Raw genomic sequence first — 26,611 nt, 5'->3', positions numbered from 1 at the left:
CCTTATAGGTCATGTAGTCTGACCCAAGTACACGATTTCCCTCTGACAACATTCCAGACAAATGAAATCCAGCTTCTTCTCTAACACTTTCATTTTCTCCTGTCCAGTTTTCCCTAAATGTTAGAGAATTCTTCTTGTTGACAAAATCTAACTTCTTGTAACTTGAGCCCACTGGTTCTTGCTTTGCTTTCCAGGGTGACCAAAAAAAAAAAAAAAATCAATTCCTCCTTTCCTCATCAGATCAGATCAGATCAGTTGCTCAGTCGTGTCCGACTCTTTGTGACCCCATGAATCGCAGCACGCCAGGCCTCCCTGCCCATCACCAACTCCCGGAGTTCACTCAGACTCACGTCCATCGTCAGTGATGCCATCCAGCCATCTCATCCTCTGTCGTCCCCTTCTCCTCTTGCCCCCAATCCCTCCCAGCATCAGAGTCTTTTCCAATGAGTCAACTCTTTGCATGAGGTGGCCAAAGTACTGGAGTTTCAGCTTCAGCATCAGTCCTTCTAAAGAAATCCCAGGGCTGATCTCCTTCAGAATGGACTGGTTAGATCTCGTTGCAGTCCAAGGGACTCTCAAGAGTCTTATCCAACACCACAGTTCAAAAGCATCAATTCTTCGGCGCTCAGCCTTCTTCACAGTCCAACTCTCACATCCATACATGACCACTGGAAAAACCATAGCCTTGACTAGACGAACCTTTGTTGGCAAAGTAATGTCTCTGCTTTTGAATATGCTATCTAGGTTGGTCATAACTTTCCTTCCAAGGAGTAAGCATCTTAATTTCATGGCTGCAGTCACCATCTGCAGTGATTTTGGAGCCCATAAAAATAAAGTCTGACACTGTTTCCACTGTTTCCCCATCTATTTCCCATGAAGTGGTGGGACAGGATGCCATGATCTTCGTTTTCTGAATGTTGAGCTTTAAGCCAACTTTCTCACTCTCCACTTTCACTTTCATCAAGAGGCTTTTTAGTTCCTCTTCACTTTCTGCCATAAGGGTGGTGTCATCTGCATATCTGAGGTTATTGATATTTCTCCCCGCAATCTTGATTCCAGCTTGTGTTTCTTCCAGTCCAGCGTTTTTCATGATGTATTCTGCATATAAGTTAAATAAACAGGGTGACAACATACAGCCTTGATGTACTCCTCAAGTCTGTTGTTCCATATCCAATTCTAACTGTTGCTTCCTGACCTGCATACAAATTTCTCAAGAGGCAGATCAGGTAGTCTGTATTCCCATCTCTTTCAGAATTTTCCACAGTTTATTGTGATCCACAATCAAAGTCAAAAGTGTCAAAGTCAAAGGCTTTGGCATAGTCAATAAAGCAGAAATAGATGTTTTTCTGGAACTCTCTTGCTTTTTCCATGATCCAGCGGATGTTGGCAATTTGATCTCTGGTTCCTCTGCCTTTTCTAAAACCAGCTTGAACATCAGGAAGTTCATGGGAAATAGATGGGGAAACAGTGGAAACAGTGTCAGACTTTATTTTTATGGGCTCCAAAATCACTGCAGATGGTGACTGCAGCCATGAAATTAAAAGACACTCCTTGGAAGGAAAGTTATGACCAACCTAGATAGCGTATTCAAAAGCAGAGACATTACTTTGCCAACAAAGGTTCGTCTAGTCAAGGCTATGGTTTTTCCAGTGGTCATGTATGGATGTGAGAGTTGGACTGTGAAGAAGGCTGAGCGCCGAAGAATTGATGCTTTTGAACTGTGGTGTTGGATAAGACTCTTGAGAGTCCCTTGGACTGCAACGAGATCTAACCAGTCCATTCTGAAGGAGATCAGCCCTGGGATTTCTTTAGAAGGACTGATGCTGAAGCTGAAACTCCAGTACTTTGGCCACCTCATGCGAAGAGTTGACTCATTGGAAAAGACTCTGATGCTGGGAGGGATTGGGGGCAAGAGGAGAAGGGGACGACAGAGGATGAGATGGCTGGATGGCATCACTGACTCGATGGACGTGAGTCTGAGTGAACTCCGGGAGTTGGTGATGGGCAGGGAGGCCTGGCATGCTGCGATTCATGGGGTCGCAAAGAGTCGGACACCACTGAGCAACTGATCTGATCTGATCTGATGATTATCTCTAAGTCGGTTCTAAAATTTTAGTAAGATTACCATCTGGCTCAGACGGTAAAGAATCCGCCTGCAATGTGGGAGACCTGGGTTCGATTCCTGGGTTGGGAAGATACCCTGGAGGAGGGCATGGCAACCCGTTCGCGTATTCTTGCTTAGAGAATCCCGATGGACACAGGAGCCATATTGGCTACAGTCCATCGGGCCGCAAAGAATAGGACATGACTGAGCGACTAAGCACATCGTATTAGCCTGCACTTTGAGGGAGTTGATGGCTGGGGTGGGAAGACACATGAAGGGGGAAGAAATGAGAATACAGGGGAAACACTGTAGTGGTGCAACACTAAATCCTCGGGCTTCCCTACAGACAACTGGTTTCTCCTCCGCCCTTTAGCTTAATATGGACTGATATAACAAATCTGAAGCAGCACAACGGCTTCAGAGGTTTCCCTTGATTCGTAATTTTTACTAAGCAAACGAATACAGTCAAACAATCTGCTTCAAACGTAGGTAGAAATGAGAGATAGAAAAAGAATATCATGAAACAACTCTAATGCCGCAGTGAAGCTGTGACAGGTCACCGCTATCCACCCAAGCTCAAGATGGCCGGGCAAGGACCGTAGCCGACTGCCCGCCCAAGAGCAACTCTCCTCGCCCGGGGCCCAACCGCCGGGAAGTCAGAGGCCTCACCACGCCCCCCACATCACCGAATACGCAATCCCGCGCACCCGCAAACGTGCCGCAGCGTGCCAGCTCCGCCCCCAGCCCCTCCCCCCGAAAAGCGGGGCGACCAGCGCCGCAAGTGAAGCATGCTGGGACCAGCTCTCAAGCCTCCCGGCAGCCCCTGCGACGGGCGCGGTACGTCAGGATCTGGCCTGCGGCGGCCGTTCTCCGTAAGATGGCGGACCGGCGGCGGCAGCGCGCTTCGCAGGACACCGAGGACGAAGAATCTGGTGCCTCCGGCTCAGACAGCGGCGGTTCCCCGGCGCGGGGCGGTGGGAGCTGCAGCGGTAGTGTTGGAGGCGGCGGCAGCGGCTCTCTGCCTTCCCAGCGCGGAGGGCGAGCTGGGGCCCTTCATCTGCGGCGGGTGGAGAGCGGGGGCGCTAAGAGCGCTGAGGAGTCGGAGTGTGTGAGTGCGCGCGGGCGGGGCGGACCGGACCGGGGGCGGGGTGTAGGTGGTGATGGGAGGCTGGGAGTTGACGGTAGATGCTGAGGCGTAGTGTGTTGGAGAAGAGGAGAGCGATCCCGGTGCGGTTTGCATCCGAAGCTCCAAGGGAAGAGAAGGGATTGAGGCTTTGTTGGGGGACAGGCGGAGCTGCTGCGGATGGAAAGCGGATATTTACTCAGAAATTGGGACTGGAGGTGAATAGACGGGACCTCCCTCAGATCCTGCCTGTTAAAGATATACCTTCCTTCGTCCGCCTTTTCAACCATTTTGTGTTCAGTCTTCGTTTCTCCACCCCCTGAAAATAGTAGAACTAACCCATGTCTTCTTTCCTTCAGGAGAGTGAAGATGGCATCGAGGGCGATGGTGAGTAGCATCATGATAGAGATCTTCAAACTCAGGTCACCTGTCTGCAGCAGTTGACATCTTCTCAGACTGTTAAGTGGAGAAGGAAATGGCAACCCACTCCAGTACTCTTGCCTGGAGAATCCCAGGGACGGAGGAGCCTGGTGGGCTGCCGTCTGTGGGGTCGCACGGAATCGGACACGACTGAAGCGACTTAGCAGCAGCAGCAGACTGTGAAGGGTTTTGGGGAGGGTGCCACAAAGGGGTTCTTTGTAGTTTAATGTTCAAGAGCTTAAGTTCTAGTTGTATGATCTTGGGAAAGTCAAAGTCACTCTTTGAACCTGTTTTCCATCTGTATATGGGGACTATAATTTCATCTACCTCATAGGTTGATGTCAGAATTAAATGAGAGTTTTAGCTTGACCCACAACAAGCACTGGAAAATGTAATTATAAAATTTCTGTTGCATTTTTTTTTCTTTATATGTTTCTGTTTTCTTTCAGCTGTTCTTTCGGATTATGAAAGTGCAGAAGACTCAGAAGTGAGTGTGATAGATTCTTTTTCCTATGATGTAGGTTGGAAAATGTGTTTTAAAAGTTGTACCCGCCTGTGGTTTGAAAGCATCTGACCTGTTTGTTACTCCGCTTGTGCATTCTTCATTTATGCTTCTGAAAAACTATTATACAAAGTGTTGTTCAGTTATAGAGAGGGAAACTTTGTATAAACCTCTTCAGGCCACATGTGTTACACTGTTTATAGCTGACCTTTCACCCTATCTAAAGAAAATAAGATGCTAAATAAGAGAATGAGAACATTCTTTGGCCCTTCACAGGATGTTTGACACTCCATTTTATGATGCCTAGGTGGTGAAACCAGCCAGTTGGGTATTTTTTGAGTATGTCTGAAGACCTCAGAAGGGTAGGATTCTGAGTGGTTTGTGTCAGAAACATTTCTCGGTTTACAGATGAGGTTTTCTGTCTTTAGCAGAAAGTTTCCCTAAGCCAAATGTTTGTGAACTTAGTTTGCTTTGATTGGGTAAACTACTAGAGATGTTATCAGAATGGCTACTTGTTTCCTGGAACTGTTGAATAGAGCTCTGATTTATACAGAAAGAATTGGATTGTGGATCAAAGGTTCATTCTGTAAATTTTGTAGAACTGTTGCTACGTATTAGATTTACCATTAAGCCCTGGAGATGCAGAAGTGAACACTATAACAAAGTTCCTATCTTTCGGAATCTTACAGCCTACTAAGGAAGTCAGACAAACATTGAGGAAATCATAGGACTTGGTGACAACTGCTGGGGGATAGGGTTAAATAGGGTGTTAATGACTGGGTACTGATTCCATATTAGGCAGTCAGAGAAGAATAAATTGGAGTTAGCCAGGCAAATCATGTTCTAGGCAGAGGGAACAACAGCTGCAAAAGCTCAGAGATAGGAGAGAAGATTGACTGTCTGGAAACTTGAAAGTAGTTTGGTGTGGCTGGAACATCGTTGGGACAGGATGGATACCAGAAATAAAGGCAAATTATAGAGTAGGGGTCAGATCATGCAGGGATTAACTTCTTCTTTTTCTTTATTAAATGCCTTCTTAGCGCCAGGAGCTGTGCTAGGCCCTGGAATAAAAGATGCATGGTTCTGACCTCATGGAATTTACATTCCAGATCAGAGAGGGAAAATATAGGCAGTTAAGTAATTACAATAACTGTTTGTTAAATGCCATGGTATGGGGAAGCATAGGGTGCTTTGGGAGCACATGGCAGGGGCAGCTAACTGAGTGTAGGGTGTTTGGAAGTATTTACAGGAGGGACTCTTCAAATAGTGACCTGAATGATGAGTAGGAGTTAGCTAGCTAGAATTTTCTTAGCAGAGGAAACTGTCCGAGAAGAATGTCCAGAAGTGGTGGGATTGGAGGATAGTGAGTTGGAGGACATGGAAGATTTAGTATAACTGGTGGTAAGGATGAATCTCAGTCCAAATCTTAAAGTACTTTATAAGCCTGGTTGAAAAAGTATTTGGATTTTATTCTAAGAAAGTAAAGTATAACACGGTTTTAAACAAGAGTATGATATGGAGTATGGATTAGACTTAAATTTTAAAGCAGTGTTTGTCAGATCCAAGGAAGTCTACATGAAAGAAAATCCTATTGAAACAGACTGTTGCAGAGGGAGGGAAGACTCAGATGTTTATATGTTAACAAAATCCCAGGTTGATTCACAGTAATATTTTAGAATTATTATCTTTAACAATTGTTTTGTGTGCAGTGGGGAGAATTATCTGAAGGGAGCAAGATTAGAGGCAGAAAAACTAGTTAAGAAAGCTACTGTGGAAGACTAGGCAAGCAGAAAACGTGGTGTGGAGTGGAGTGGTGGCAGCGACAATAGAGGTGGGCGGCACTGGCAGTTATTTGGGCTGTGGGAATGACAGAATGTGGTGATTGGTGAGATGACTTATTTTCTGTGAAGTCAGTGGTAAAGTTATCCGCAAAGAATTAAAGGAAGATGAGAGGTTTTGGAGTGAGTAATGTTTGCAGTAGTCATTAAAGAAAGGAAACATCGGAAAGACTGCCGGGCAGTGTGGAGTATTCAGTGAGGTTTTGTGGCTGTGACTTTATAGCAGTTTACCATTATGTATATAATGAGTTTGGATGTTACTCTAACAGCAAAGAAAGAAAGGCTGTTGGAGGCTTAGGTGGAGGAGGATCTGAGGATGAGGCAAGACTGGAGACAGAGCTGTTAAGAGAATAGTCCAGGGAGCGTGATAGTGCCCTAAAGAAGGGACGATGGCAGTGGCACTGCAAGACATACATTTGAGAGATATTTAGGTATTATTATTAATTACAGAATTTCTTGATTGATTGAACGTGGAGCCTGAATTAAGGAGGAGTCAGAGAGAATTCTGCTGAAACTCGAAAGACCCCTGTTTTGGTTCCTATAAGCTTTAGATGCCCAGCAGTGTTTGACCTCTCCTGATGATAGGAAGATGTTGATCCAGGTGAGGGCTGGGACCTGGCCAGATGCCTATGATAGAGCCAGAAAGTTTACTGACAAGAACAGCGACAGCATGCTGAGGGAAGGGACTGGGATGAGGGAGCTTGGTGATCCGGGTTTCTCTAGCTTCATTCCAAAGCCCTAGAATAATGCTGAGCGTTTTGACTCTTGCTCGTGAGTGTCCTCTGTTGTTTTTTCCCAAGACTTACCTCTGCCTCAAATGACCTGTCTGCAGTCTAACCTTCAGATTTTAATATCCATTCCCTTCAGCTCTGAGCAGAATGCAAGCTCCTGGAGGGCTGAGACTGTCTTTGTCACTGTTCTGTCCTGGGAACTTAGAAGAGTATCTGTAATAGGCCCTCAATAAACTTTTCTTGGATTAGTAAATGAAATAGAACTGCAAGGACTTTTCTTCTAAATACACTTTATTTTGGAATAATTCTGCATTTACAAAAAAAATCACAAAGAGAATACAGATGTTCCATAGGCTTTTCACCCAGTTCTTCTAATGTTAACATCTAGAATGACTTATTTAAATTAATTTTAGTCTTTTGACACACATTCCAGTGGTAACACCGCAGTTCTACTTTACCCTTTACATTTGAGCAATTATCATTTGGAGAAACCTTTTTTTATAAGTAAAGTATCATAAAACAATTTCATTACGTGTAAGATACAGCTCCTGTTGTAAAAACTAGTAATTATAAGGAAAAAAAAAGTGGTGTTACCTTAAGAAAAAAAGATAAAAGATTGTGCTACTAATGTTGAAGTTCAATACATTTGTAATATCAAAAAAAGAAAAAGGAGTCCAAATAATGCCCAGGTTGGAGAATAGTGTTGGTCACTAAGAGAGGGACCACAGGAGGAAGAGATTCCAGGAAGGACAGTGTTGGGTTAAGTTTTGGATGTTTTGAGATTGAGGAACATGTGCAGCTTTGATGTGGCAATATCTGGTATGTATTTCCTAAAATTTAAGAGAGGAGTGTAGTTCTGTTGTGTCAAATAGGATACTCACCAGCCATACGTGGCTATTTGAGTTAATAAAAAAGTTCAGCTCCTCATGTGCATAGGTAAAAACGTTTCCCTCATTCCAGCAAGTTTTGTTGGACAGCACTGATCTAGATTAAAGAGTTTGACTTGATATCTTGCTTTACGTAGTTATCTGTTACTTGATTGCATTTCTTCTTAGTTACTAACTGCGTATACCTAGATGCTATGCTTAGTTTTGCCTGTTTTCTTAAATTTTGATCTGTCTCTTAATCTGACAGGTTAGTTTTTCATCTTTTTTTTTAATAGTGTATCTGTTAAAAAGATTTTGATGGCCACTCATTCATTGTACAACTCACCATGCTATCTGTATCCATTGTATTTCTTGCAAATTGTCTTTCCATGGTAGCCATGGAAAATAGCAGTATGACCCAAAGCTTTTATCTTGCACAGAACTGGCTGATCACCTAATTTTCTTTCCCTTGTAAGTCACTTACTATTTTTGTCTGGATATTCCCAGTATATTTTCCTTTAAGGTCCAAGAGTTGTATTAAAATTTTTCTTAGACTTGGTCATTCTGGATCAATATTCATAGGTATGAGAGGTGCTGTACAGTATGTCATGGAACTTCATCCAAATAACTCTTTTCCTGTGTTCAGTAAACGACCCTTTCTCTTTAATCCTTGTAGTATCTCTATTTTCTTCTGATTACTGTGTTTATTCACTCTTGTTTGTGTTCCTTCTAGTTCTAGACTTTGTATTTTAAATGATTTTTTTAATTTCTAATATCTTCTTGAGTTCGTCTCTGGATTTTTAAAATTCTGATTGATGTTCTTTCATGCCTTATATAATATTTTTAATGTCTTTTTTTGCTCATTTTGAAATAGAAGTTGCAATTTTGGTATGATATGCATATGTCTTTCTGGCATGCTTTCATTGTAGGAGTGCTATTCTACTTATTTTGTTTTTCTTTTAGTAAGTTTCTGTGGGATTTGATCTCTATATTTTTCTTTTGTTGACTTTTATTTAGTCTTCCTGATCTTTTCAAAGGAAGTTTGGCTCAAAGTAGCTTTTTCTAACTTCATAGAACTCCCTTCTCAGATATTTTCCTGTAGTGTTAAAACACAAACACATACATATGTATATATGGCTTTCTGAGATTTCCTGGTTTTGTTCCCTTCTCCAGTTTGCTTTGGACCTTCTTCTTTGCTTCATTCCTTTTGTCCCTCTTCTGCTGAACTGATTCTCTTCTCAACAATTTTATCTTCAGTGTGGTGCTCTATCCTCGAGGGAACCCCTGGCAGCCAGGTTGATTTTAAGATTTCAAAAGGCTTGAATTGCTCCAGCCCTTTTGGACCTTCTTACTGCAAGATCCTTAAACTCACATTGTATTAGAGACAGCAAAACCCCTTCTGGTTTCAATTGTTTTCAGTTTTACTTTCTGTTGACTACCTGTTGACTAGTTCAAGGTTCTCCTGTTTTCAGGTCCATTTACTGCTCTCTGCTTTTTCCAGCCCTGATACCAATCTGTGGCAGTTGTTGCTTTGCTCATGTGCTTGTATTTTTGAGTGTGGGGGATACCTTGTAACCTAGTTTTGTTGTAAATATTGTCCAGAGGGTTTTGATTTTGCTGTCAGAAGCCCCCATTTGATGTGGAGATTTGAAGAGATCAAAAACTATGCTGCTGCCATTTTTTCCAGAATCCTCTGAGGAAACATTTTTAAAGAAATTAGACTGTGAAAGGGAGGCTAGAGAGATGGTAGCTGGAAAGAAGGCTCTAAGGTCAAGAGAGGGTTTGGTGTTAATTTTTGAGTTGGAGAATCAAGTATGCCTAAAAGTTGAAGAAATGATTAAAAGGGAAAGCAAGGGGAGAGGATAGGTAATAAGTGTGTGATGTCCTTGATTGAGTATACGAGAAAAAATAGGAACCAGATGAGAAAAACGTCTTCCACTGTCATTATAGAGAGGTGGGAAGGAAAGGTGTGTGGGAAGGAAGCTGGTGTTCCCTTGTTTTGTTTTCCTTGTGAAATATAATAGAAGGAAGAACATAAAAGAATGGTTGTTGATGAAGGGACAGTATAGGAATTTTGAGATAAAGGAAGTTTGAATAGTTGAGGCTGCAGGTGGCACTGATATGTAAAGTTGTATGATTTTTTTTTTAATCCCCCTAGTGATGATCAGTAATCTAGTTGTAAGCTTAGGAAAAGCAGACAGTTTGGTTGATCCAGTCCTGAGCACGTAGGAATAGGGGATTGGAGGGAGCTACCGATAATGCTGAAATGATCGGGCCACAGACTCTAGAAAGAGAAGAAAGTGAATGTGGGAGAGGACTGATAGGCAGAGAAAGGGTGGGAATGTCAATGGAGCGGATGTCTTAAGAAATGAGAGAGGGAAGGATAAAGAAATAACTGGGGACGGACAGGAATAACAGGCAGGATTTGGGGGGGAAAACAGCTTTATTGAGATATAATTTATGTGCCATTCAACTTACCAGTTTAAAATGTCCAGTTCTGTAGTTTTTAGTACATACAAGTATGTGCAACCATTACCATAGTCAGTTTCAAAATATTTTCATTATTTCAAAAAGAAATTTTGTACCCTTTAACTGTCACTCACCCCCCCACAGCTCCTCCGTTCTCATTCCCTCCAGCCCTTAGCAACCACATACTTCCTTTCTGTGTCTAGAGATTTCCTTATTCTGGCCTTCTTTATGAACAGAATCATGTATGATAACATATGACTGGCTTCTTTGACTTAGCATATTATTTCCGAAGTTTTCACCCAAGTTGTAGCACGTATTAGTACTTCATTCCTTGTTATGGCTGAATAATATTCCATTGTGGGATTTCCCTGGCTCAGACAGTAAAGAATCCACCTGGAGATTCTGGAGAATCCCATGGACAAAGAAACCTGGTGGGCTGCAGTCCATGGGGTCACAGAGTCAGACGTGACCGAGTGACTAAGCACACGATATTCCATTGTATGAGTATACTATATTTTATTTATCTATTCATCCACCGATGGATACTTGGGTTTCTATTTTTTTATGAATAATACTGCTAAAAATATCTATGTTCAGGTTTTTGTGTGGATGTGCGTTTGCATTTCTCTTGGGTATGTACCTAGGAATGGAGTTGCTAAGTCATATGGTAACTGTTCAGTTGTTTGAGGAATTGTCAGACTGTTTTCCAAAGCAGCTGCACCATTTTACATTCTCAGCAGCAATGTGTGGGGATTACAGTTTCTCCACATACTCAGTGGCACTTATTATTGTCTTGATTTTTTGATTCTGGTCATCCTAGTAAAATGTGTAAAATGGTATCTTGATATGTATTTACCTGATGTTGAGCATTTTGTCTTGTGCTTATTGGCCATTTGTGTATCTTCCTAGGAGAAGTGGCTATTCAGATACCATGTCCATTTTTAAATTTTTTATGTATTTATTTTTGGCTGGGCTGGGTCCTCGTTGTAGCAGCAAGCAGAGGCTGCTCTTCAGTTGCAGTGGCACAGACTTCTCATTGTGGTGGTTTCTCACTGCGGAGCGTGGGCACTAGGGTGCACAGGCCTCAGTAGTTGTTGCTCGTGGGCTCTAGAGCACAGGCTTGGTAGGGCTGAGTAGTTGTGGTGCATGGGCTTAGTTGCCCTGTGGCATGTGGACTTTTCCTGGACCAGGGATCAAACCTGTGTCCCCTACATTGACAGGTGGATTCTTAACCACTGGACCACCAGGGAAGTCCCACTTTGTTGTTGTTTTTTTTTAATCATTGAGTTGTAAGAGTTCTTTGTATGTTCTAGATTTACTTCTTATCATCTACATGATTTGCAAATGTGTTTTCCCATTCTTTGGGTTGTCTTTATTCTTCCTTAATGGTGTTAAGTTTTCAGTTTTGATGAAGTCCAGTATATTTGTTTTTTCTTTAGTTGCCTGTGTCTGTTGGTATCATGACTGCCAAAGAAGTTTTTGCTGAATCCGTGCCAAATCCAAAGGCTTGTTTTCTTTTAAGACTTTTATAGCTTTAGCTCTTAGTTTTAGGTTTTTGATCCATTTTGAGTTAATCTTTGTATGAGGAGTGAGGTAAGAATGTAACTTCATTCTTTTTTATGTGGCAGTGCTGATGAAAACCTGGGGTATTTAAATTTAAGATGTTTAAAAGTAGATCAGATTTACTTAAAATGTATAGCAGTTCCAGGTAAGACTGGTCTGAAATGTATACATGAAAGTGGATGACTGAAGTGGAGGTGAAAGTGTGAGCTTATTTCCATAATCTTCAGATCAGTGACGGGGTAGACCCAGGCAAAGACAGAGGTGGAGGTTTTCCCATTGAATTTATAGAGTGTCCCTGTGAAACCTTTCATAAGTTGAAATGACTTAAAGCAAAGAAGCAATTACCTTAGGACGCTTCTCGCCAAGTGATGGACAAAATAAATTGAGGTAAAGCACCGATGCTCACAGACACAGTTCAAAGCTGTGGCAACTTGATGCTAAGAGGCTGAGTGTAGTTCCCAGGGCAGGAGCTTGGTGGTTCCACTCCTTCGCACTTAGGGTATAGAGCTGCTTGTATGACAACTCACTGCAAAGCCAACACTGAGTGCAGTTTTCACTTTTGCCTTTTTTTTTTTTTTTAATCTTTTTCAAATTTCTTTCAGTTTGTGAAAACAAATAATACTATAGGTCTTTTATCAAAGAAAAAAAGCAAAATGGTGTAATCCGAACTTTCGAGTAGTAAGATATAGCTAGATGATAGAAGCCTCAGAAAAGTAGGAATTTAAAATGAAGTGGAGTTGGGATTAGCCGATGGAAACTGGTATATATAGAATGGGTAAGCAACAAAGTCCTACTGTACAGCATAGGGAACTATATTTAATATCCTGTGATAAACTATAATGGGAAAGAATATTAAAAAGAATGTATAGGGACTTCTCTGATCCAGTAGTTAAGACTTTGTGCCTGTAATGCAGGGGGTGCAGTTTCGATCCCTGTTTGGGGAACTAAGATCCCACATGCCATGTGGTGAGGCCAAAAAAAAAGTGTGTGTGTGTATATACACACACACATACATACAAACACACACACCCTATATATACATATGCTGCTACTGCTGCTGCTAAGTCGCTTCAGTCGTGTCCGACTCTGTGTGACCCCATAGACAGCAGCCCACCAACTCCCCTGTCCCTGGGATTTTCCAGGCAAGAGTACTGGAGTGGGGTGCCATTGCCTTCTCTGATACACACACACACACACACACACACATATACAGACACACACACATATATATACATATAGTTATATTCCATGTATACGCCATATATATATATATATGTATAACACTTTGCTATACGGCAATAATTAAAATTATTATAGTTCAACTATACTTCAATAAAAGATAAAAGGCGACAGAGATCTGGAAGAGACATTGAGAATGAGAAAGATAGACTCCCCTTTTACTCTGAAATATGTGGGAAATAGAAAAATGAGCTAAAACATCTGCATGAAAATTCTGCCAGGGAAGCAGTTGCTTAAGTGGAGGGCTAGGCTTTAGAGTTGGGAGGGTGTTCACTAAATGGGAAAGTCAGCAGTAGGGAAAATGGTTTTGATGTCATCCTGTAGGCAAAGATGGTAAAGAATCTGCCTGGAGTTCAGTCCCTCAATCGGGAAGATCCCCTGGAGAAGGGCATGGCAGTCCATTGGGTCACCAAGAGTTGGAAATGACTAAGTCATTAACATTTCCAATTCTGTAGCCAAAGAAGCTTGACCCTAGGGTAACACCTTGGCTTCAGTTACACCAGATTTTGACGCTAATTTGGAGTCTTCTCAGCACTATGCTATTTGTATCTTCTGTCCTGCCCTGGAAACAAAATTAGTTTCTCCTTTGGAATTTGCTTCATTTGACCTTCCACCACAGACTAAGAAGGGATAGAGCATGAAACAAAGTTCTCATTAATCATGCTGATACTATTTTAAGATGTTTGAATTCAGTCAATGTGTGGGGGGGCAGGTTTGGGGTTGAAGGGGGGAGAAGTAGTGATTTAAGGTCACATACACACCAAGCACGATTCTTGCAGATTCTTGCAACACAACCTGCAAGGAATCTAGGACCAAGGAAGGAACTGAATGATTACCACCCACCCATTCCCAACTCAAGAGGAGAGAAAATTTCTTGTGATTGAGGGAAAATGGGAAGAATCTAGGGTACTTGGTTGTTAAAAAGCTGTAAATAAAGGCTTGGTTCTCATAGTGTGGATGTGGTCTATGAGCTTCATAACAGTATCATCTTTTTGGGAATCCTAACTCAAAACAGAGGCCGAAATACTTACGGTGGACAGGGAATAAAGGGGAAGGGTAATTAATTGGCTTATCTGGGCCAGTCTGGCAGTCTAGGTCCTATTTGAAAAAAGGTCAGAAACTGAGAGCTTGAGAGCTTCTTGTTTCATCAGGAATCTCAGTGAGTATCTTTGATCATATTCCTAGGCCATCCTGGGCCTGGAGTTAGTCACAGATCGAGTGTCAAATCCAACAGAAGAATAAGAGAACAGTGTACATGTCTGCCGGGGGGCAGAGGTGTTTTGGCACCGACTTGTTAGCCCAGCATGGGGACTAGACCACCTTCCTTTGAACCCATTTCTTTGTGTCCTTCTAGGTCTCTAGGCCTACCTCCTTAGCCTTTAGCTCTGCTTCCCTAGGTCCAAATCTTGGAAGGACCAGGATATGAGAGAGTAACTTTTAGTCTGAAGCCAGCTCCCTTAGCATGAATTTTAGCTGCTTTTTTTCCCTACCTGAAACAAGCCACACCTCTCTTGCCTAACCCTTTCTAGTTGCCCCTATTTATTTATTTTTTGTTGTTTTTGTTTTTGTTTTTTTTAGTTGCCCCTATTTAAAGGATGGCCTCAGGACCCTTCTTTAAATGGATAGATTTTCTACGTCATAAGCAGGATTATTCAGTTTTTTAAAAAATTGAAGTGTAATTGATTGGGTTATTCAATCTTGCTGTGCCAAGGAAAGGGAAGGGAGCACTTGGGTGTTAATTTTTTTTTTTTTTTTTCATTTCTAAGATGCAGTGGTTATGCAAGTTCTAAAGTTTTACAAGTCAAAATTTTATAATTATATCATTCTAGACAGAGTTATTGGCTAAAGAGCTCTCATGTTACAGAAAATTTAGTGTTCATATCATAGACATAAAAAAATGTAAGCCACTATTCCCCAACTTGAGAGTAATAGTGCCGTGGGAAAGTACGGAGTTATGATAAGGTATTGCACGTTCACTAACTCTGTTCTCATTATCTATAGACCAAATCAACATCTATCTTTATGTACTACTATTTTTTAATATATATAAATTAATAAAAATATATTAATGTATTTTAAAGTATTATTGAACATATAGCAGTTGTTTGTCATTATGTGTTTTCTCAGTTCATGGGTACTATACTGTGCTGTATCTCATGGGATTCCATGAAAATTTTAGGTCCTAAAAGGGGATTCACGTAATCTAAAAGGTTGGGAATCTCTGCTGTAAGACATTTTGCGATGAGAGAATTAACAGCTTGAGTAGTTATTAGGCACTGCATGTTTAAGAGACAATGTATTGAGAGAAATTATCAAAAAGAAAGCTTCTTCTGTATGGTTTAGACACCTAAAAGCCTCTGATCCATAGGCCCTGGGCTTCTTCCCCAGAGGCTGCAGCTATTTGTTTTGTTGGGTTTTTTTCCTTTCAGTTTTATTGAGGTAAAATTGTGCTATATAAGTTTAAGGTGTAACAACAGCATAATTGTTTGACTTACATGGTGAACTGATTATTACAGTAAGCTTAGTGAAAGAGGCTGCTGCTCCTGACAGTTCCATGCATATCTTACTGGAAAACTTAACAGAGATCTATATAAGCTTGTTTATGTGTGCATATATATATTGTTTAGTCGCTAAGTTGTTTCCAGCTCTTTTGTGACCCCATGGACCGTAGCCCACCTCCATCCATGGGATTTCCCAGGCAAGAATACTGGAGTGGGTTGCCATTTCCTTCTCTAGGGAATCTTCCTGTCCCAGAGATTAAACCCACGTTTCTTGTGTTGGCAGATTCTTTATCACTGAGCCACCTGGGAAGCCGTGTATGTGTATACACACACATATATGTATGCATGTGTGTTTTGTCTGAGCCGTGGAGCTTGTGGATGAATCTTCATTCTTCTCCCAGGAGTTGAACCTGGGCCCTTGGCATTGAAGGTGTAGAGTCCTAACCACTGGACTGCTGGGGAATTCCCTGTATAGGTTTTTTTTAATGTGGCTTTAATTTTTTTTTAACAATGCTTCTATTCAGTAGAAATTTTAGTAAAAACATTGAAGTGTTTGCTTTTAATCCTTGCATTATAGTAAAATTTGTTAGAAAATGTTTTCCTAAAGAATGAAAAATTTTAGAATGCACTATTTAGATCTTATCTCCATAGCTAACAGGGAAACTTAAAAGGGAAATTATTTATTTATTTGCACCAGGTCTTAGTTGCGGCATGTGGGATCTTTAGTTGGGCATGCAAACTCTTTAGTTGCCAATATGTGGGATCTAGTTCCCTGACCCAAGGGTTGAACCTGGGATCCCTGCATTGGGAGCACAGAGTCTTATCCATGGGACCACCAAGGAAGTACCAGGAAACTTTTTTCAGGGTGATGACGGGGAGTACAGTGAAGAGGAAAACTCCAAAGTGGAGCTGAAATCAGAAGCCAATGATGCTGCTAATTCTTCAGCAAAAGATGAGAAGGGAGAAGAAAAGCCTGACACCAAAGGCACTGTGACTGGAGAGAGGCAAAGTGGGGATGGACAGGTTAGTACCCACCAAAGGCCTCCATTTCCATTCGAATTCTGGAACAGGGGCTTTTAAGCTTGGAGTGAGTAAAGAGCTCTTTATCTGTCCAACAGGAAAGCACAGAGCCTGTGGAGAACAAAGTTGGTAAAAAGGGCCCTAAGCATTTGGATGATGATGAAGATCGGAAGAACCCAGCATACATACCCCGGAAAGGGCTCTTTTTTGAGCATGATCTTCGAGGGCAGACTCAGGAGGAAGAAGTCAGGTAACAGCCCCTTGCTACTGCTCTGTAGTATGTTAGTATTATATGTATTCCATGCTTACTATATGCCAGGCACATTACTAAGTGCTTTACCTGTATTATCTTATTTACTGTTCACAACATTTTAAGGTAAGTATTATGATTATCCCCTTTGTACAAATGAGGAAAGTAAGACTTAGAATATTTAGTAACTCTTGGTGTAGGAGCTGGGATCCAGACCTATATGTCCAGTACCTTCATTAATCTGAGGCGCAAGGCCTCTAAATACTTGCATAGGTGACCTTATAGGAGAGAGATGTTTCCAGAGTGCTGGGTAGTTTGAAGTAAAGGCTTTCCTTATTTTTATACCTGTTACATTCACACCCAGCAGGCCCTGAGGTGCTGTGATTCACCCTTGCTTTTTGGAAGGCCTGTTTTGTATAACCTGTCTGGGAAGATGGAGAGATTACCTGAGTTCCTAATGGTTCTCTGCCAACCCTGTTTATTTCATGAACATCTTTACATGGCAGAGTCTGCCAACTTAAGACACTTTTCTCTGGTTCCAACCAGACCCAAGGGACGTCAGCGAAAGCTGTGGAAGGATGAGGGTCGCTGGGAGCATGACAAGTTTCGGGAAGATGAACAGGCTCCAAAGTCCCGACAGGAGCTCATTGCTCTTTATGGCTATGACATCCGCTCAGCTCACAATCCTGATGATATCAAACCCCGAAGAATCCGGAAACCTAGGTGAGGACATTTTGGAGCCTATATTATTGATATTTGCAAGAAAAAAAAAAAAAAACTCTGCTTTTTTAAAATGCCATTCCGGCCCGAAATTGAATGGGTGAGGAATATGGGAAGTCTGCCTGACCCACAGTTTATATCTCTAGTGGCCCCTTTTATTATTTCTCTGTTCCCTTTGTTCAGGTTTGGGAGTCCTCCACAAAGAGATCCAAACTGGATTGGTGAGCGGCCAAATAAGTCCCATCGCCACCAGGGTCCTGGGGGCACCCTACCACCCAGGACATTTATCAACAGGAATGCTGCGGGTACTGGCCGCATGTCGGCTCCCAGGAATTACTCTCGATCTGGAGGCTTCAAGGAAGGTCGTACTGGTTTTAGGCCTGCGGAAGCTGGTGGGCAGCATGCTGGCCGGTCTGGTGAGACTGTTAAACATGAGACTAGTTACCGGTCTCGGCATTTGGAGCAGACTCCTGTAAGGGATCCATCTCCAGAAGCAGATGCTCAAGTGCTTGGCAGTCCTGAGAAGGAAGAGGTAGCCCCCGAGATACCAAATCCTGCTCCTGATACTGCACCACCAGTTCCTGACAGGCCTGTTGAAAAGAAATCCTATTCCCGGGCAAGAAGAACCAGAATCAAAGCTGGAGATGCAGGCAAGGTTGCAGAGGAGGTGCCCCCTCCACCTGAAGGGCTGACCCCAGCACCTCCAGTCCCAGAAGCTACACCTCCTACGCCTGCTAAGACTGGAAACTGGGAGGCTCCGGTGGATTCTACTACAGGGGGTCTTGAACAAGATGTGGCACAACTAAATATAACAGAACAGAACTGGAGTCCAGGGCAGCCTGCCTTCCTGCAATCACGGGAGCTTCGGGGTAGGTACCTAGGGTTAATGACTAGCTTTTATCCCTTTGCATCGTTGGACTTAGGGGCATGGAACTAATGCTCTCAGAGATGTGGTATCTGACAATATCTTCATTTTCATTAATTGCAAGAAACAGATGGATCCGTAGGCATATTCATCCAAAGAGCTCAGAGCAGCTTTATCTGTTACATAAGACTAGCCCATTACTTTGCTTACTGTTTACTATTAACTGATCAGTCACCACCATTGAGCTTCTGAGTGCAGAATCCTTTACCACTCTCTGTAGAAAAAGTGGAAGAAGGCAGTGTTCTTTATTATTTTAGCTAATGGTTAAATGTTTCAAGGCAGAAACTGCATTTGAATTTGGATGAGCATCTCCTAATCTCTTTGAAAGGAAAGCCTCTAATTTCCTTAGTCTTCTAGAGCTAGGCTGCCCAGTAGAACTTTCTGTAATGATGGTGCTTTTGAATACTTGTAATGTGGCCAGAGTGACTGAAAAACTGAACTTTTCATTTTTAATTAATTGAAATTTAAGTAACCATATATGGCTAGTGGATATCATGTTGGGACAGCATAGTGCTCATGACTAGGAACTACCTACCACCCCTTTGACCCATCCTTTTTTTTTTTCTTCCTCCAATCAGATAGATCAGAGGATCTTTTCCATTGTTTCTGAAATCTAATTCAAACTTAGATTGGAAAACCTCACTTGGACTGGCAGTTTTAGCATCCTTCTCTGGTGTGTGTAATTTTGGAATATCAAAAACTAGGGTAGCCTAAACTGGACCTGGAGTTGATCTTTGGATAGAGAAGTAGACTCTGTCCTGCCAGTGCCTTATTACTATTGAAAGACAGTCTCTAGAACATCCTTTTTGGTCCTGAGTCATCTTCAACCAGAGGGGAATCTCTTCCCATACTTTTAGCCTAGACCTCTGTGGCCAGAAATAATCAAAGGTAGATTTAGAACATCCTTCTCTGCCTAGTTGTTGCTCAGAAACATTAGGATTGAGATTTTCCAATATGTTTGATAATATGCTAATTATAACCTCCTAGGGATTCTGTATGGTAAATATTTGATGGGAAAATTTTGAACTTGCATTTTCTGAGTTGCATTACTGAAGCAATTTTTTTTTCATGTTCAAAGGCTTTACTGCTATATTAAGGTAGCAGGCAGTGAGGGCAAATTTCCAAAGGCTGGTGTTGACAGGAAGCAGAGATAGTTTAACAGGAATTTTGTTAGTTTAAAAGATGAGAGCCATTCCCCATGTTGGATTCTTTACCCTGTCATTTTCTTGATGTATCTTTAGTTCTCTTCACATCTATCTGCTCTGCAGCAGTGACTTTTTTGGTATATTACAGGTATGCCCAACCACATACACATGGGAGCAGGACCTCCACCTCAGTTCAACCGAATGGAAGAAATGGTACAGAGGCGGAAAGGGGTGCATGTAGAGGGTTGCATGTCACAGTTGGGTCACTGTTTAAGCCAAGTCAGTTTTCCCACGTTTCCCTTTTAGGGTCTCTGGAAATGTACGGTTTAGGTTTGGGTTTAGAGCTTAATGTTTTTCATCAGTTTTTCAATTCATTTTGTAAATTTTTTTTTTGGTATGTACATACTGCTGTATTTATTTGGTTGCTCTGGGTCTTCGTTGGTCCAATGGGTTTTCTCCAGTTGTGGGGAGTGGGGGCTACTGTCTCCTTGCAGTGCACAGTCTTCTCATTGTGGTGGCTTCTCTTGTTTCGGAGCACAGGCTCTAGGCACATGGGCTGCAGTAATTGTAGGACATGGGCTCAGCAGTTGTGACTTCCTGGCTCTAGGACACACAGGCTTCAGTAAATGTAGTTCCTGGGCTCTGGAGCGCAAGGACTTCCGTGGTGGCACATGGGCTTAGTTAGTTGCTCTGAGGCATGTGAAATCTTCCCAGACCTGGGATCAAACCCATGTCCCCTGCATTAGCAAGCGGATTCTTATCAACTGTGCCACCAGAGAAGTCCTGCAAATACTTCTTTAATACTACCATGTACCCAGTAAATGTTTTGCAGTTCTACAGGACGTTAGGACTTAATAGGAGAGTCAGCCTTTTGGAAGTCTTCTTGCTCTGACCTCTTTCTTTCTTTCAGGGTGTCCAGGGTGGGCGAGCCAAACGCTATTCATCACAACGGCAAAGACCTGTGCCGGAGCCCCCTGCCCCTCCTGTGCATATCAGCATCATGGAAGGACATTACTATGATCCACGTGAGTTTATTTTTATAGCTGGGATATATTTCTTGGTAGGATGAAGTGAACTAAAAGACCAGCCTTCTGAACTTCCCTTGTGACCTCTCATGGTGGTTAACGAACATTCTCTGGTTGCTATTTTCTTCGTATGGAAAATTGAGAACATCTTTTCAGCGGCTTGGGGGACAAGGAAACTTGTCCATTTGATGGAAAGAGTGAGGATTTATGAGAGTCCCAATGTGATATCTTACAGTGCAGTTCCAGGGACCAATCTATACCCATGGTGACAGCCCTGCCCCACTGCCTCCTCAGGGCATGATTGTACAGCCAGAAATGCACCTTCCCCACCCAGGTAAGCTTTGCACCTCTGTATGCTTATAGTACATAAGGATGTGTGTTGGGGGCATCACAAACCCCAACTTTCTCAGCTCTATGCTGCTTGCTTATGAGGCTGGCCACTTTGGCTACATGGGCAACAAACTCCTCTTGGGTCCATCCTGAGGACTTGAAATCTGAGCCTGTTTGTGCTGAGCAGTCCAGCCAGGCCATCCCATGGAAGAGGTGTTACCTTTTAATTATTGTTTCTTCTCCTTGTCCAGGTTTACATCCCCACCAGACACCGGCACCTCTGCCCAATCCAGGCCTCTATCCCCCACCAGTGTCCATGTCTCCAGGGCAACCACCACCTCAGCAGTTGCTTGCTCCTACTTACTTTTCTGCTCCAGGCGTCATGAACTTTGGCAATCCCAGTTACCCTTATGCTCCAGGGGCATTGCCTCCCCCACCACCTCCTCATCTGTATCCTAACACACAGGTGAGATGGCTGATGAGATTTTTTTAAGTATACATCCTTTAAATCAGACAAGAATATAGGATGAGGAGAATACTCAAGGAATTCTAGAGAGCATTTCAGTGCCACTGATTTGCATGTGATGGTAGGAGCTGGAAATGCTACTTAGGTGATGCCTATCATATTTGCATTCTCTTCCATTTTTTTAGTGGTGTTTCATTCAAGTGTTTTAGTATGTCTTAGGTGGGCATGTCTGCAATTTATTTAACTAAATAATAAAGCCATATTCTACCTACCAGCCCTACCCTTCCCTGTAGTGTTTAACTCCCAACAGGTTAACACCATCTGGTATCTGGAGTCTTACCACTGAGCTCAGTGTCTTCCATTTGTCAGCTGATGGTAGGAATTAGAGAAAGCTGGGCAGTACTTTGAAGAAGTAGGAACTATATTAGGACATACTAAGGCAGAAAAGAATAATTATTTTAAAGGGGGGCAGCTTAGAAATTCCCCTATACTCTTACAGATTTTCCTTATAAATTATAAAAAAATTCCCCTATATTCTTATTTTTGTGCCTGAATAATATTTACTGTTTAGCATAGTTTGGATGAATTAATTCCTTTTTCTTTTACTTGCTTATTGGGCTCCCAGGCCCCATCGCAGGTATATGGAGGAGTGACCTACTATAACCCCGCCCAGCAGCAGGTGCAGCCAAAGCCCTCCCCACCCCGGAGGACTCCCCAGCCAGTCACCATCAAGCCCCCACCGCCTGAGGTATGAGAGCTTCTAGGAAAGGAGCTCTGAATAAAGGATGTTGGGGCACATCTGACATCAGTGGGCTTTCCTTTTCTTCAGATTTCCTTCCTTTTCTTGTTGTGTTTCTATGGAAAATGGTCTTTTTTCTTTTTCCTTTTTTTAAAAATAATGACCTGATAACAAATTCTAACTTTATGATTTCAGGTTGTAAGCAGGGGTTCCAGCTAATAGGAATTTCTGAATATTTTAAATCTAACATCAAATAAAAGTAAGTGTAAAACTTATTGTGATTCAGAATGTTCTTAAAACTAATTTTCATGCTTACTAGCTCAACAATCACCTAATTAATGCTCTTAAGTTGTAATCATGGGATATCTCAGGGGGAGGCTTAGAGGAGTCCCAAAATTTGCCGATTTCTTCATTTTATGAATGCATTGAGTAGGGTTGAGTGGAAACCATTGTCAGTGTGGCAGCATTTTATTTGGGAAGATGGAAGGAAAAACTGCAAGAGGGCATTCTTTATTAAAGGAAAGGGGAGATCTGAATTTGAGGGGTTATAGCAGAGCCAATTCTAAAGGTTGTGGAGGAGGGACTTCCCTGGTAGTCCAGGGGTTAAGACTTTGAGCTGCCAGTGCAGAGGGTATGGGTCCGGTCCCTGGTTGGGAAACTAAGATCCCATATGCCATGTAGCACAGCCAAAAGATTTTAAAAAATAATAATAATAAATAAGTTTTTAAAACCACTCTTTAAAAAACAAAGGCTGTGGAGGACACAAACCAGGAGGTTTTGTTGTGTTGTTTTAGGGATATTTCTTTAGTGTACATTCTTTAGAAATGTGGCTTTTTGAAAGTAGCTTGTAAATGCCTAAAAGGTCCAGTAACATTTTGGTGGTTCTTCCCTTTTTCTCACTCCTGTCAGGACAGCAGAAGTGAAAACCTAGGAGAGGAGAGAAAACAACTGGCTGTCTGAGCCAGGAGAGCGTTGAAGACCCAAGGTGGCGCCTACCAGCGAGCAGCTGAATGAAGGGGACTCCTGCCTTCCTCTGAGGGTAGGCTCTGTTGGATAAACGAAAAACAAGTGGACTTCCTCCCGTTTTCAGTTTGTGTTGTGTCAACTGTGCTCAGAGGAGCAGAGATCCAGACAGCCCAGGCTTCGGAGTCTAGGAACCCACGTCTTTTGCTCTTCACTTTCTCCTGGGAAATTCCTGTCTTCTCCTCCCAGGGAAGCTTGGAAGCTCCTTCCTGTTTCGTTTTGTTTTCTAAGATGTTCATTTTTAAAGCCTGGCTTGTTATTCTTAAATTAATATTCTTTTAGTCCATCACCCTATCCCTTCTCCTGCCCCTCTTTTTCACTCTCTCTGCCTTTATATTAAACAAGTTCATTCTTTGGTTTGCTAGCTCCTCTGGGTTCCCTTTTGGCTTTTCCCTACATCCCAGATAATTGAGAACTTACCAGCCAGTCTGCCCCCACCACGTCTACAAAGAGCTGACCTTTCGTTTTTTTCTTGGCATTTTTTATTGTGTACTTGGAGTTTGTTAAGTCTTCTAATACTGTGGAAGCATTGCTGTCTGCACAGAATGTCCCATTGTGGAGAAAATCTCACTGTGGTAGGAGCCCTTTTTCTTGACTTGGGTTTTTAGAATTTTGAGCCTCCATCAGTCTCTGTACTCTGATAATCTTTAGTTCTCTACTGAAGGCAGAATGTCAACAGTGGGGAGAGATAGCAAACCAGAAGCTTTAGTGAGAAAGGGAGGGTAGAGTGAGAGCCTTTGCACCTTAGGGGTGTGTATTCACACAGTCCTCAGGGCTCAGTCTTTGAGGTGAATGGAGTTAGAGGGCTCTGCTCTTTTTTCCATCCTTTCTACCACACCCTTTTCCAGTTGCTATGGACCAATGCATCTCTAGAGGTAAAAATTACCTAGCCAGCAATCATCCCTGTCCATTGCAATTGCCCTTCTCCTCGTCTTTCCTGCTATAAGTGTTTTAGGTATTACTACCTTATTTTCCCAAGGACAGTTTTACTCCTGTCCTTGCAAACAGGATACCACACCTGGGCCTAAAAGCAGTCACTTTTCAGGGCAAGGGCTTCTCCCTCCTTTCCTCCCTATCTACGGCACTGAACCACTCCCCAGCTGCCTCTGCAGAAGAGATTCCTGTTACTACGGCACTTGCGTCTGCCAGGGGTCACTTGGCCACTGTCCCTGTCCTACAGAACCTGAGGGAGAAGGTGGCAGCTATGTCTCTCCCCAAGTAATGTCACTAATTCTGTCCCTTCTCTTCAGCAGTTGGCTTAACCACTTTGAGTCACAGGTGTGGGGTAGGAGGGGAGAGAGGCACTCAAGCTGGAACCCCCAAGGAGGAAATAACTAAGGGATTCTTCCAAGGGTAGCGCATGGTTGTGCCTTTTGTAGGCTGTTCCCTTTGCCTTAAACCCGAAGATGTCTCCTCAAGCCAGTGGGCCGCATGCCCAAATTCCCAGACCTTAAGACACTGTGACAGTTGTTTCTGTTGATCCACTGTGTTCTGTTGCAAGAATTTCTCCATGTGTATTGCTGTTGTTTGTAACTGTTTTAAAGAGCGCACATATGTGATTGGCATTGTGACTTGAAGATAATAAAATTTAGACATGTAAACTTGGCTCCTTTGCCAGTGTTTTGCATGAGTCTTGATTTGGGAGGGAGGGAAGAGGACTCCCTGACTGCGTAGAGTCACAGTCACAACTCTGGCCAGCTCACACTTGAGAAATGGAAGCCCAAAGAGGTGGGAAGCCCAAAGAGGTGAGAAGCCCCTGTGGGGCCACAAGTGACTCCCCATTGGTTAACTTTCTCAACCACATTGCCGTGTAGACACCAGGAATATGCAGTCCCTTAGACTGGAAGTGCAGGGGCCAGAAAAACGAATAGATGCTGTGTACCCACGTGACATCTGGTATCCCTCATGCCTGCCTTTGTGTTTGGCAAGCAAGTTTCCCAGGGCGGTGCCCCACATGTCAATATAACTACCAGGTCCTGGATAAAGGGGGAGGTGTGGAGAAGTAGCTGTCCTCTTGAAAAGGAAATTTGCACTGGCATGAAACCTCAAGGACCACAGTCTAAGAGGCTCGTATCAGTCTTAGCGCAATTGAAGAGGGGACACTCCAGTGTTCTTGCCTGAGAAACGTCATGGACAGAGGAGTCTGGTGGGCTACAGTCCATGGCATTGCAGTCGGACACAACTTGGAACAACGCACAATCCGGCAGACTGTGATTTGGGGAAATAGTTCTTGATGGAAATGTGGCATAAAATGAGAAGTGACCTAGCAATATGGAATAGAGTTTTGTAAGAAATTAAAATTTATGTATAGAATAATAGTTGCATATATTCAAAGTCTGGCTAAAGGGAAAAAAAGAGATCAAAAGACCAGCTCTGGTTTATGCTGCCAGTTAGCTAGGCCACTGGGTAGCTAGCTTTGAGTTTACCTATTTCCTCCTCCAGATCCCGGGTGGTGTGGAAGTTTACTACAAAGGCTGTCCCTGGTGTGGGGCAGCAATTGAATTCAGTGTGGAGCTGGCAGCAGCTGTCCTTGAGTCCCACAAATCTTTGTGGTACATCTTCAAATGACAGTTGGGACTCCCTCGTATGTCCCTTGCTGCTGCTGCCACAGCCAGAGAACCATTGACTCTTCTGACCCTCACCCCAGATTTCTCTTTGAATCATGTCAGTTAACTTCCCTTCTCCTCCCCTGCAGAGTGATGGGTAACTATGGGCCTGATCTCGTGGGGTCATACAAAGAATGCCAGCCAGCCTTGGGGGTGGGTCGCTGGCAGGAGGAATAAGCGTGTTTAGATACTTCCCCCTCACCCCTGCCTCTTGATTCTCCAGTCCTGCAGTTAGATCCCATTGCTCTCCCTGTTGCCCTGGTAACCAGCTCAGCAAGAAGAAACTCAAGCTCAGCAAAGCCCCCAGGTTCTCTGACCTCCCAGCCTGCCTCTCAGTGGGCAGAAAGAAGGCAACTGTTAGGGGCAGACAGATCAGTCTTAGGTAGTCCTGCTGTATCCCCTTCCAGAAGTCCATGGCCTGGGTGCTTAAACTTTTTGCCCCCCTTCTCACAGGTGTTAATCACACCGCCCTCTCTCCTTGTTTCTTCCATCATAGAGTGTAGATGCCTTGACAACCATCTTCCCCACGAGGTCAGCACGTGGGCCTTATGAGAGACTCAGAACAGCAAAGGACTTAGAATCCCAAAGTTGTCTCCCAGCATCAGTAGCCCACTTAAGTTGGGTTGTCCCTCTAGGGCAGTAATTCTCAATCCTGGCTACACAAATCACTTGGGGATCCTTTAAAAAAAAAATACCATAAACCTTGGCCCTACCTCAGAGATCTGATTTAATTAATTTGAGGTGTGGCCAGGGCAACAGTATTTTTGAAAAGTTCCTTGGATTACCATGTGCAATTGGGGCGAGAACCACTGCTGTTCTAGGAGCGCCGTAACTTGATGCTGGTTTTCCTCTCTGATTCAAGGTCTTGAACTTAGTCTATGCCTGATATCCTTGAGTAATTGGAGGGTGCTGGGGTCCTGTTCCCCAATTCCAATTTCCAGGAGTCTCTTTGACCCTTGTATTTGCAGCCCCCACACGCTCCACACTCCCCAATTCTTCCCCCTTC

General features: G+C 43.0%; 1 protein-coding gene across 1 annotated transcript; it reads left to right on the top strand.

Annotated features, from left to right (window-relative positions):
* Window positions 1-2,969: 2,969 nt before the first annotated feature.
* CASC3 (CASC3 exon junction complex subunit) lies at window positions 2,970-24,604 on the top strand. Its single transcript, XM_086357803.1, has 14 exons — window positions 2,970-3,212; window positions 3,587-3,614; window positions 4,097-4,134; window positions 16,221-16,379; window positions 16,475-16,626; window positions 17,173-17,349; window positions 17,530-18,215; window positions 19,565-19,629; window positions 20,327-20,441; window positions 20,677-20,775; window positions 21,023-21,237; window positions 21,863-21,985; window positions 22,172-22,235; window positions 22,886-24,604. The coding sequence occupies exons 1-13, from the start codon at window positions 2,982-2,984 to the stop codon at window positions 22,193-22,195; spliced, it is 2,112 nt and encodes a 703-aa protein (XP_086213929.1). The 5' UTR covers window positions 2,970-2,981; the 3' UTR covers window positions 22,196-22,235; window positions 22,886-24,604.
* The last annotated feature ends 2,007 nt before the right edge of the window (window positions 24,605-26,611 follow it).

This window comes from Bos grunniens, chromosome 19 (genome assembly GCF_055505025.1).
Source record: "Bos grunniens cultivar Pamir isolate PY7600 chromosome 19, Bosgru_T2T1.0, whole genome shotgun sequence".
Classification (NCBI taxonomy): domain Eukaryota; kingdom Metazoa; phylum Chordata; class Mammalia; order Artiodactyla; family Bovidae; genus Bos; species Bos grunniens.
Note: the sequence above shows the minus strand (reverse complement) of the source record. Positions and strands in the feature narration are given on the sequence as shown.

Excerpts from the sequence above, each read along its gene's own strand:
- CASC3 (XM_086357803.1), top strand. The coding sequence starts at position 2,982 with ATGGCGGACCGGCGGCGGCAGCGCGCTTCGCAGGACACCGAGGACGAA. Across the intron at positions 16,380-16,474 it reads GGCAAAGTGGGGATGGACAG|GAAAGCACAGAGCCTGTGGA; the intron begins GTTAGTACCCAC and ends TCTGTCCAACAG. Across the intron at positions 21,238-21,862 it reads ATCTGTATCCTAACACACAG|GCCCCATCGCAGGTATATGG; the intron begins GTGAGATGGCTG and ends TTGGGCTCCCAG.